This window comes from Saccostrea echinata, unplaced genomic scaffold (assembly GCF_033153115.1).
Source record: "Saccostrea echinata isolate AGI-Se365-2 ecotype Australia unplaced genomic scaffold, CSIRO_AGI_Sech_v1 ptg000025l, whole genome shotgun sequence".
Classification (NCBI taxonomy): domain Eukaryota; kingdom Metazoa; phylum Mollusca; class Bivalvia; order Ostreida; family Ostreidae; genus Saccostrea; species Saccostrea echinata.
This window is the reverse complement of record NW_026889774.1, coordinates 9,895,954-9,907,778: the sequence shown is the minus strand read 5'-3', so window position 1 is coordinate 9,907,778 and position 11,825 is coordinate 9,895,954. Positions and strand designations below refer to the sequence as shown.

Below are 11,825 nucleotides of genomic sequence, written 5' to 3'. Positions count from 1 at the left end.
AAATACAATCTATCATAAAGTCGAATACCGACTGGCGTTTTCATACTAATTGTTAGGCCAATATTTACGCACTGAATTGTCTACGGATTTTTCCAGTTGCCCAGTCATGACAAGGAGGACACGTTGGGTGTGACCGGTCAACAGGGGATGCCTCTCATCCATGGCACCTGATGCCATCTCTGATGCTTTTGGAGCTCAAGGGCCGTGTTTGCTATGCTATGTATTCTTTCAGTGGATTTTTTAACTTGATTGCTCTTTGTTATCTCCATGTTTCATTATAAGAAAAGTAAAACAAACCTAATTTTAAACATGTTTATTTTAATATTGGCGATTGCTAGTAGTGGTGGCATATTTAAAAGCAGTAGAGGGTTGCTGAGCGTAAAGGGCAACCCCAAATTACAACAAGTAGCAGCATACAACATAAAAAGCATATACATGTACTATTAATAAGCATAATATCGCCGTTCCGAGTATATCGCGAAAGGTAATAAACCTTACAATTATATTTATTTGTTGTGCAGATTACATATATGTACAGTAATCATTCCGGCTTTTTCGAAAATGTTACTGAAAATATTTTAGCATACAAAGCATATATATATATATATATATATATATATATATATATATATATATATATATATATATATATATATATATATATATATATATATATATATATATATATATATAATGGAAATAACTTGTTAATTAATAAAACGTCATCGATATATCGTTTTCCCAGGGAGGGGATGATGGGTAGGGTTAAAGATACTATACAACACTGGTTCTCTTATTTTGGTCCGATAACAATAAATTATCAGAGACTATAGAGACCACTGTCTATTTTCAAACTTGAACCTTGGCCGTAACATTGACCTGAAAGAACTGACTGAGATTTTATACAGGACTCATAAACTGAAAGTACTTTATTTGAATCAATATTAATTTCTTAGTCACCCAATATTTTTTTAACAAAGAAAATGGGGAAAATGTAGTTCTATTATCTGATTACAATATACATGTAAGTAGAACAATATTAAGGCCAGAATAACCTAATAGAAGTAGATACATGTACATGTCATTTGTAGAACAATACCGATTACAAAATACTGGTACAGTATCGTGATAGGAACTCTTTATACACAAGTCGTGTTATCTCATTTACAACAACACAAGACAAAGGAACCTCTACTGCAATACCAAGATGAGGATTATACTTATACATCTGTCCGTACTTCTTTTCAGCACGTTTGTAGGTACGGTAACTTTTGTTTTGTTTTGTTCTCTTAAATATTCTTTAAGAGAATTACATGAAAACAACAAATAATTTTTATATATCACCGGAATGAATGGATTTTTTGAAGAAAAAAATATAAAGTAAAGGAGAGACATCATTCAATTAATTTATATTCTGCTGATAAAGAGTTGCCAAAGTGTAGTACATGTATATGATCTTTGATCTAAGAAGACCCTTTTAAACCAAGATCCTGATCTAATTATTATGTGTACATGCATGTCGTTCTTTAAAAATCTCAAAGCTAAAAGAATTGCTAAGGTCTCTGAAGTAAAATACATATTAGGAAGTCCTTTCGGGATATTTGGCTGTAATAAACAAATCCTTTTTTATATTTGTTCCAGTCGTTCATATTCTTTTAGATTTTGAACGGTTACTTTTGTAAATAATACTTTGATGTGATTTCTGTTTGAGACACCGTACCTAATGACTTGGTTATGAGTTCTCCAGAGAGGATTTATCGTGATGTCCTTTCATATCTCTGCAAATTTTTATCTGCAAATAAGAATCATTGAAGTGGTATTATAATTATATCTCTTGCCTTTGATTGACATGTTTTCCCCCTGAAGCTGAATAGGGATTGACAATTTGCAGTAACAATTGTTGAAGAAACAATTCCTTGTTAGCATTTCATATTTCAGCATAAATATTGTTTTGCAAATAAAATTATCAAAAAGATTTTAGAAATTCAATCACATTTGTTTATGAATTTACGTCAGAAACATAAATTTCCTTGGAAATGTTTGGTAAGTGAAAATATTTATTATTTAAATGCAAATATTGTTTTAAAAATAGGGACTGGATTTGCTGAATGCTTTAAAACGCCTGAGCTGGTTGATTCTTCATCATCTTTTTTTTTTTTTTTTTTTTTTTTTTTTTTTTTTTAATTGAAAAGGCTTTTCTACTGAAAAGGTTTTTTCTTCTTGCTTCTGAAATTTTCTGAGAATTTTCCTTGTTTCCTATTTGAAATTTCACAGTTAGTAACATAATTTTTTGTGCTTGTGCAAATGAGGCTTTTGGGAGTCTGCTTTCTCAGTATGATTTTAAAATGTTTTAATTTATTTTAGGCAAGTTTTATTTTTTTTTCATCAACCATTTTAACGCTATTTTATTTGATATAATGCATACCATTATAAAGCATAGAATTTGCATTAGAAATAAAAACCTTGAAAATAACTCAGTCTGTAAATGTCAGTTCTGAATACTTAATATAAAGTATAATTCAAAATGAGCTAAAAAAAAATATTGAAACACATTCTAGCTAATAATTATCTTATATAGACTGGAAGGTCATATCTAGATACTGGAGGTAAGCAACAGTTAACAGAGTCTACAGAAGGTATTAAGAGGTCTTGAAAACAAAAGTACTATAAACCAATAATCACAATATTTTCCGTAACTTTTTTGGGCGATTCGTCAGCCTGAAATCCGTCTTCGACTGTCGCTTTTCGAGAATGAGGAAATATTGCATGCACATGTATATATACGTATATTTATGGATGAATAAATAATACATAGAATTCGTTCGCATCAAGAAATATTCGCAAGTAAAATAAAGTCGCAAAACTCAAAGATATTCCTTGCACGCGAATAAAGATGGTTTACAGAATATCAGGAATAGGGTGTTTAATATGCGATATTTATACATTTTTTTTTTTAAAAAATGTCGGAGATATTTTGCCAAATAAAAAATGTGTATGTTATTCGACTATTCTATCAATTTCCTGGTATAGCAATGATATTATATAAACAGGGATCCTGAATACCAATCATATGTTACATACCGTAACTAAAAATTTCCCTATGATAATGCCAAACTACTTGTTTGCAAGTCTGATGTACAATTTATTTGTATACCAATCTAATGTATAGGTATCTAGGTGTATATCTGGAAAATTTCCCATTATAATTGTAAAACAGAACCCCGCAGCTGATCATTAGTTGATCAAAATCGGTTTAGAAGGCTGTATAAAACTAATATATGATTTAAAAAAAAAAAATCATTATTTAAGTTGATTTAGATTTGATTGAGAATAGGTATCCTTTTTAAACTCCTAATCAGAAGTCTAGTCTGAGAATTTTGATTGTTTACCAATTCGATGTAAAATAAATTTGAGTACAAATATAGAAAAATCTACTAAATAATATTTGATTTTAGTCTTTGAGATGGTCAGATACATGTACTCAATACTTAAACATGATAGAAATATCAGTGATGCATTAAGATATTTATGATATCGTTTTAGTAGAACAATGTTTCAATAATCGATGAATATAAGATTTTCACAGTCTTAAGTCTGAACTGTTCTTTGAAAAATTATTTAATTTCACTTTTGTGTCTATCTGCCTATTAACATGACTTTGAATTTTGTTTAGCTGCCAGATAATAGGGATTTACTTTTTGTTCAGCTGTCTATTATAACAGGGCTTTACTTTTTGTTCAGCTGAACGTTAACATGACTTTATTTTTTGTTCAGCTGCCTGTTAACATGACTTTACTATTTATTCAGCTGCTTGTTAACATGACTTTACTTTTCGTTCAGCTGTCTGTTAACATGACTTTACTTTTTGTTTAGCTGTCTATTATAACATGACTTTACTTTTTGTTCAGCTGCTTGCCACCATGACAGTGAGTGTGTAAGTTGGTGTCACAATGACGAAAGTGAATGCTCAAATGGCCACTGTAGTAACTGCCACGGTAAAACATTTCACATTTAGTGTTCACTTATATCTTATTGTATCAAACACTTTCATAGTATTCTGAAATAATTAAGGAGGACTTATATAGCTTCTATTTGATATTTCTCCATTACACACTGGCATATGGCGTTTTTGCCATTCCCTCATATTTGAAAATGGAAATGAAATGTTAGAAAAATAAGGACTTTATATAAACATAATATCAAAAGATGAAATTTGCAACACTAGTTCACAAATGTTCAAATAAAGTATTGAAAACTATTTTGTTACTGTACAGCTTTTACTTTTTTTATATTCTAAATCTTTTTCTAGGTGGTTCACATTCTGCCTGTTCATCTGACAACGACTGTACAAGCCACTGTAGCGGAGGAAAACATCCATACTGCTTACATTTTTTTGGATCCCGTTGCCAATGCGTTGGTAATGTAAATAAGGTTCCGCTCAGTGTGAGCTCTATTATTTGGAGAAAATACAAGATGAAATCCCGCCATTCATTTAACTGAAAGGTGACTGAATGGCAGAGCTCTGCCATTCAGTGACCTTTCCAGACCTTTGAGTGACCATTCAGTTGACTGGATGGTGTAGGTTCATCCTGTGATGACATGAGGTTAGACTATGAAATGATCCTATCAATCTCCTTGGAGATAGTTTGGTAGCTTGACGAACATCTCCACACAATCGTAGTACTCTGAATTGTTTAATGCAGAAAGTGTTAATAATTGCTTACAGTGTCCTTTTTTCTATTCATTGATGTCAAACAACACATAGATAAAAGCGTTTGTCACCATTCCCTTGAGAGAATACATATAACGCCTTTTTGTGTTATTTTTTGTCTGTGTTTTATGCCTTTACACTGCATTGGAAGACATGGTTTTATTTTTCAAGTATTTTTTTTTCTCAAAGGCTTTTTTTTTTTACCTAGAAATGAAATGTAACATTCAAAAATAAACTAGTTTAGTACTACTTGCACGGTCTGTATTTTATTCGTTAAAATAAAAAAATAAATATTTTATCTTTGCTACAGACTGTACAGATGATAGTCATTGCAGCTGTCCATCTGGTCAGAAGGGAAAATGCCATAAGGAAGTCACCTTTAACAATTTCCATATCAGTAGTCATTTCTGCGAATGCCAGGGTAGGTGTGTGTGAAAGAGGGGAGAGAAAGAAGGAAAATTTGTATTTCAACTTTAGTCAAATTAAATTATTAATAAAATGATTTTAAAATTCCACGACAGATGCATTTGATCATATTAGTGGAAAGACCTTGCATCCCTCTACTTTCAAAAAACAGAGAAAACAATCAGATCTGTGGTTTAGGTTTGCAGCTAATTTTAATTCTCTCTCCCTCTCATTTCATTTGTTTGAATGTTCCGAAATAAAGTATAAAATTATAAAAATCGTTATATTTAATTCTGAAAATATCAACTATTTTTTAGTTAATTTTTTTTTTAGATTTGTAAAATGATACATATAATATTGATTCTTGAATGTGTGATGATAGAATTAAAAAAAAAAAATATTTATTATAACTTTTTTATGTTTGCATATTTCTGCTCCTATATTCAAAATAAGTTATGTAAACTTGCAAAAAAATATATCAAAATGCAAATTAAGTATGTCTAGATGCAAGATAATTATTTGAAGTGCAAGTCACCAATCATTTTGATTTTAATATGGAATAATTTACTAACGCTAGTATCATACATGTACATTCAAGAAGCAACAAATTTATGTTGACATAGGACTTATTTATGTCCTCATACAACATATTTATGTTATCATGCAGGTTAATTGTCGATATCCGATTGATTTATTTTGACGTGCCACTTATGTCGACATACGAGTTCACTGTGTTGTCATGCAATTAATATATAAAAAAAGAGAGCACACTTTATTGTGTCAATAGTCATACCTAAATTGAATGAGGTAACAGATCAGCGAGTAGCCATATAATTTTGTATTAAACTCGGGGAAACTCTAAATCAAACTCTGAAAATGCTTGAGGAGCCAAGAAATGTATCGAAAGTAAGTCATGCATTTGTATGTAAATGGCAAAGACAGTTTTTGAGTGGTAAAGACTCTGTATTGGATGATGGACGGTCTGCGAGGAAACAGACTATGGGTAAAAATCTGATCAAAAGTAAGTGATGTCATGGAAAATGATGGCGATTTATTTTGGCTGCTGCAGAGCCTGTGATAGCAGAGTTAAGGGTAAAAAATTTGAAAATACTGACAAACTAACTTACACTACTCAAATAATTGTTAGCAAACTAAGTGTCAAGTGTTACGGAGACATTTTAGCTCACCTGAGCCGAAATCTCATGATCAAATGAGCTTTGTCCATTGTCTGTTTTTGTCGCTGTTGTTAACTTTTCATCTTCTCCAGAACCACTGTGCCAGTTTCAACCATACTTGCCACAAAGTATCCTTTGGTGAAGGAGATGCAAGTTTCTTCATATGAAGGGCCATATCTTCTTTCAAATGGAGATAATAAAGAATTAGTAAAAATTTAAAGTCATCTTTCAAAACACTTCTAAAGAACCACTAGGCCAGAAAAGATTAAATTTATGTGAAAGTTTCGTTTCAAAGTGTAGATTCAAGTTTGTTCAAACCATGACCTGTGGGGTTTCTCAAGAACTGCAAAGCCATGGTTAGTCATATTTATATGGTAACATTCTCAGATAGTGTAGATTCACCTTTGTTCAGATCATGACCTCCCGGGAGAGGGTGGGGTCACAATGGGCCATCAAAGTTTTAGATAAACATGTATAGTTTGTATAGAAAAAATCTTTAAAAATCTTCTCAAGAACAGCAAGCCATGATAATTCATATTGATATGGATACATCCTAAGAGAGTGCAGATTCAAGTTTGTTAAAACCATGACCTTCAGGGGTAGGGCTATGTTGCGTGATCAAAGTTTTCCATAGGAATATATACGAATAAATCTTTAAAAATATTCTTCCCAAGGACAGCAAAGCCATGATAAAGTCATTTTTACATGGAAGGATCATCAGGTAGTGTAAGTTCAAGTTTGTTCAAATCATGTCTCGCAGATGGTAGGGTGTTGCAACAATGGGCGATCAAAGTGTAACATATGAGTATATAGGAAAATCTTTAAAAATTTTCTTCTCAAGAACAGCTTAGCCACGATTAGCCACATTTATATCAATATATCCTCAGGTAATGTAGCAAATTTTGTTTAAATCATGACCCCTAGGTATAGGGTGGGGACACAATGGGCAATCAAAGTGTTTTACATAGGAATACTTAGGAAATATCTTTAAATATCTTCTTCTCAAGAACAACAAAGCCATGATTAGTCATATTTATGGAAGCATTCTGAAATTGTGTACAATGTAGATTCAAGTTTGTTTAAATCATGATAGGTTCGGCCACAATTGCAATATGTGATCAAAGTTTTAGATGAGAATAAAAGGGGGAAAATCTGATGATGAAAACAGCAGGGGGCCATAAGTACTCAGGTGAGCGTTGTGGGCCAATGGTCTTTAGTTAATGAACAGGTTAGGCGTCGTGTAAAAAGTGTAGAGAACGAGTATTTTTGAGTAACTTTTGTGACGTTACGTTACAAAACAAGTTCCTTCTAAAATTAAGTTCAATTAAGATCACACTTCGACAAAAGTAAATGTTTTTACTTATGAAAATGTGTTGATGTTTAATTTTGTGAAAATCATATGATGAAGAACGACATTGTTTTTTTTTGAATGACCCTCGTACGATACATTCTGCCTTTATGCTAGAATTAGTGGGGAAATTTTCCCTTATTAAGATTAAATTCTCTATAAAAATTCGTAACTTTATTTTAGACATAATTATCTTCTATGTTGACATACTTTTCTCACATATTGACACAATTTATCTTGCATATGCCACCATGCTTTATAACCTGATCTAGGCACCTGATACCGCCTCAGGAATTTCCGGGGGTCCGTGTTGTATGCCCTCTTCACAGATTTAGATCGTTTATAGATTTTTTTTTAGATCCAGCACTGTTTGTTATCTTCACCTTTTTCATATAGAATAGACTAAATTTAAATACACTAAATTATGGAACTTCTTTTAATTCTATAATCTTGTTAAAAGCATAATAAACGCTTGTGTAAAGTATTGCTTATATATACAGCTCCAAGTACCACTTCTACCACTACAACTACCACTACTACTTTACCATTGGTACCACTGGCTTGTAGAGATATAAAAATCAGTGTTATCGAATCCATCGCAGAAAATATTCATGTGGAGGACAGCAGAGCATCACTCTGTCCCAGTAATAATAAACACCAATCGTCTGAGGCCTACGTCATCCACAAATGTAACTCTACAGAAAGAAGCTCCTGGACGCGAGGTTTGTCGGTAAGTAGTGCTCCAATGAAATATATCTCTAATGTGATTGGCTCAAAGAAACTGGAGTCTTTTTTCTGTATCTATATCTATAAAGTAAAGAAGAAACTATCACCATTTTGAAATTTACGTTACTATCGAGAAATCTCCATAGGTGAAATCTGGATGTAAGTCTATACCTGCTTACACGCCTATTTCAACATTTTCTGGCAACAACAACGATATGGCGGGCTTTTTTGTCCAATGCACTGACTCTGGCCATGGGTTGAAGGTACGTTTTGTCTTTAATTGACTGACTTGAACCTCGTACATATCATTTTGTAACACATGCAAAATCTGGGGTACAATACGGTGTAACAAATAGTTCTAGAACAAATTATCTCATTTATTAAATAACAATCACTGGTGAAATATTATCATATCTTAAACAAAAATGATACCACAGTGCCCAATTTCTTGTTTCCTTTAACACCGATACCATTTAACTTTGTTATTTATTTTTGCGTACATGTAACACTTTCTTAATAAGGGGGGCATTGTCGGAAAAGCGAATTTTTCAACGTCTCCAGAAAAAAATGGGTGAAAAAAATATATTTGTATGAAAAAGGGTACTATAGTACTCTGTTGCTATTAAGAATTTAAAAAAGACTTTCCTCATACATTGCTACATAAAAAAATGACTCTCAGTCGTGGCCCCACCCTAGACTGGGGAATCATGATTTGAACAAACTTCAATGTACACTGCATGAGATTACTTGAATATGTTGTTCTGCTGTTCTTGAGAAGATTTTAAAGGAAGAATTTTAAAACATTGTAAGTGGAAAACTAAAGGCAAATTTCCACATTTTTTTGCAAAGAGGATCGATTGCTAGAATTCATTTAAAGAATTAACTATAACTAAGATACAGACTGATAAACTAGAAACCAGTTTATTCGAAGTAAAATTGATGTTACTATATCAAGAAATGTTACAGTGTTTCGAGTATTGCAACATGATCTTGTTATTTCTTTTATATATTGAGAAATACTGGTTTTTTAAAAAAATTGTTGCTTAGAAACAATGGTTTGCATTATTTCTCTCTCAAATTATAACGCGAAGAAATTTTCATAGTATGAAATAGTCTCAAGATTTGTAACTCAAATACGACGTCTTTGGACGAAACATTCAAGGCATGGTTTTTGCACTCCGTTTGATATGTCAATCAAGCACCTTGTTTGTTTTTTTTTAATAAGATAAGCATTTTTAAAACATATGGACAGAGATGGATGAGTTCACTCTTTCAAGAATTTGTTTGTTGCCCTGACATCAATTCTAGGTAAAAATAAAATCTTAGTCGTATTATGTTAATCTATTGATTTGGAAACACTACTACTGATAAGTAAACCATCTAGAAATCATTTAATTATTATTCATCTCGTCTTTTCTTACGAATAATTACGTTGAAAAAATTCGTTTCAGATTGCAGCTCAGACTTGCTCTCATGCCCCCATGATCCTCACATTGAACGATACCACTACTCCCCGGATGTCGGATTTCTTCACCATTTTTCAACACGTGTAACATCATTGCAATTGTACGATTACACAAAATAAACTAAACATATATTGATAATGTGTCATTAAAATATGGTTTTTAGAAAGTAACTAGAGAGGAGTATTTGAGTATGAGCTTCTGCAACCGGGAAATATACTTTCATTCGACTAGACTATCAAACATGATTTTTTTTTCATAGTCCTTTGTATTACACATTTAAAATTTCTTGTATTATTCTTTTATTTAATTAACCTATCATTTACATTATATACAATGATTAATTATCATAGGTAAAAAGCAAAGGGGAATAATTTCTCTCAGTAGAGTTACAAATTTCCCTACAAGATCAATAAAGACCTGCCAAGCACAAAAAATTGACCTATTGGTTCAGAATTTCACAAACCTGGTGGAAACACCCTTGTTATTATAACTGTATTCTGTTTGCTTCCAAGAAGCCAGGAACAGAAAAGATTATCTAAGAATTATTGCATTTTCACTATAAAATCAATCGAGCCTGTCCTTACACTAGAGCTCTTGACCCCCGGGCCATGAAATTCACAATTTTGGAAGAGGCAACCTTGTTCTCTAAAACCATTCACAAAGTATGTTTGCTATATACCCAGGGGCAGAGAAGAAAATTTTCACAGTAATGCATTTTCACAAAATAATCTATCGAACCCCACCTAAGACCAGAGACCCTGATCTAGGGGCTATGAATTTCACAATTTTGGAAGAGGCATACTTGCTTATCATAACCATACACTTAATTTGTCTGCTAATTCACGGGAGCAGAGGAGATTTTCAAAGAATTGATGGATTTCACAATTTAATCAATAGAGCCTTGCCCTAACGCAAGAACCCCTGACCGAAGGACCATGAATTTCACAAATTGGAAGAAGCGCCCTCGCTTATCATTACCATGCACCTAGTTGTTTGCTTAGTATACAGGGGGAGAGAAGGCTTTTAAAGAATTTATGCATATCCACTATATGATAAATAGTGCCCCACCCTAATACCAGAACCCCTGACACTGGAGCCATGAATTCACAAAGAAGATGGGGGAACAAGGCATGCAAAATGCCTAAAGCTTCAAATGTATATAGATGTGAATTTTATATATAAAGAAGAGTCATTGAAACGTATGAAATTATGATACAAAACTTTTCTTTCGGCAAAAATCATTCTATAAATTAAAAAAAGTGGTATTCTTGGGGTTCGAACCCAAGCAATAAAAATCCTGGTTGTCAATTTTCCCATCGAGACACGCTAACCACCACGCTGTACCGCTCATACCAAACATCAGCATTTAAATCATGCTTGTGATATGACCTTTGATTAAATGGACTTCAAATATTTCGAAAGTTGTGCCATAAAAGTGTATTTTTAAGGTACAGTGGGTCTTTGCTCCATGTTTTTGTTAACCGAAGAATGTATATTTTTACGCATACCTTAGAATCTTTCAAAAAAATGGAGCGAAGACCCACTATTATGGAAAGGTTGTGTTTTAATATAAAGAAATGATCATTTTGCACTCTTTGTTGTATTGCATAGATGATTAATTTGAATAATTGTTGCGATTTGTGGAGATTTTACATACAGTAAAAGTTAATTTTAACTGAATATTAAAAAAAAAATTGTCATAATTGAGATTTAATTTTTCACCTTTTTATTTGTCGTACAATAGGCATTTCGCTTGCCTTGTTCACCCATCTTCTTTGGTAAAGGGCTTATGCTTTTTATAATCATGCCAATAGTTTGACTACTGTGGAATCATCATTGTTCGTGGTGGACCAATATTTGTGATTTCGTGGATCACCCTAACCAGCGAATTCGCATCCCCCCGAACTATTTGTCAAACTATCGATTCATTTAATCTTCTGTATAAACGTGTCACCCAAAAACTTTAGGTCTCCACGAACCAGTAAAATTTTGCT

General features: G+C 32.4%; 1 protein-coding gene across 1 annotated transcript; it reads left to right on the top strand.

The window, feature by feature from the left end:
- Positions 1 to 3,950: 3,950 nt before the first annotated feature.
- Positions 3,951 to 9,969, top strand: LOC133192873 (uncharacterized). The gene is made up of 7 exons (XM_061328878.1): positions 3,951 to 3,995; positions 4,310 to 4,417; positions 4,566 to 4,578; positions 5,022 to 5,132; positions 8,140 to 8,369; positions 8,512 to 8,628; positions 9,817 to 9,969. Exons 1-7 carry the CDS (start codon positions 3,951 to 3,953, stop codon positions 9,916 to 9,918), a joined length of 726 nt encoding a protein of 241 aa, XP_061184862.1. The 3' UTR covers positions 9,919 to 9,969.
- The last annotated feature ends 1,856 nt before the right edge of the window (positions 9,970 to 11,825 follow it).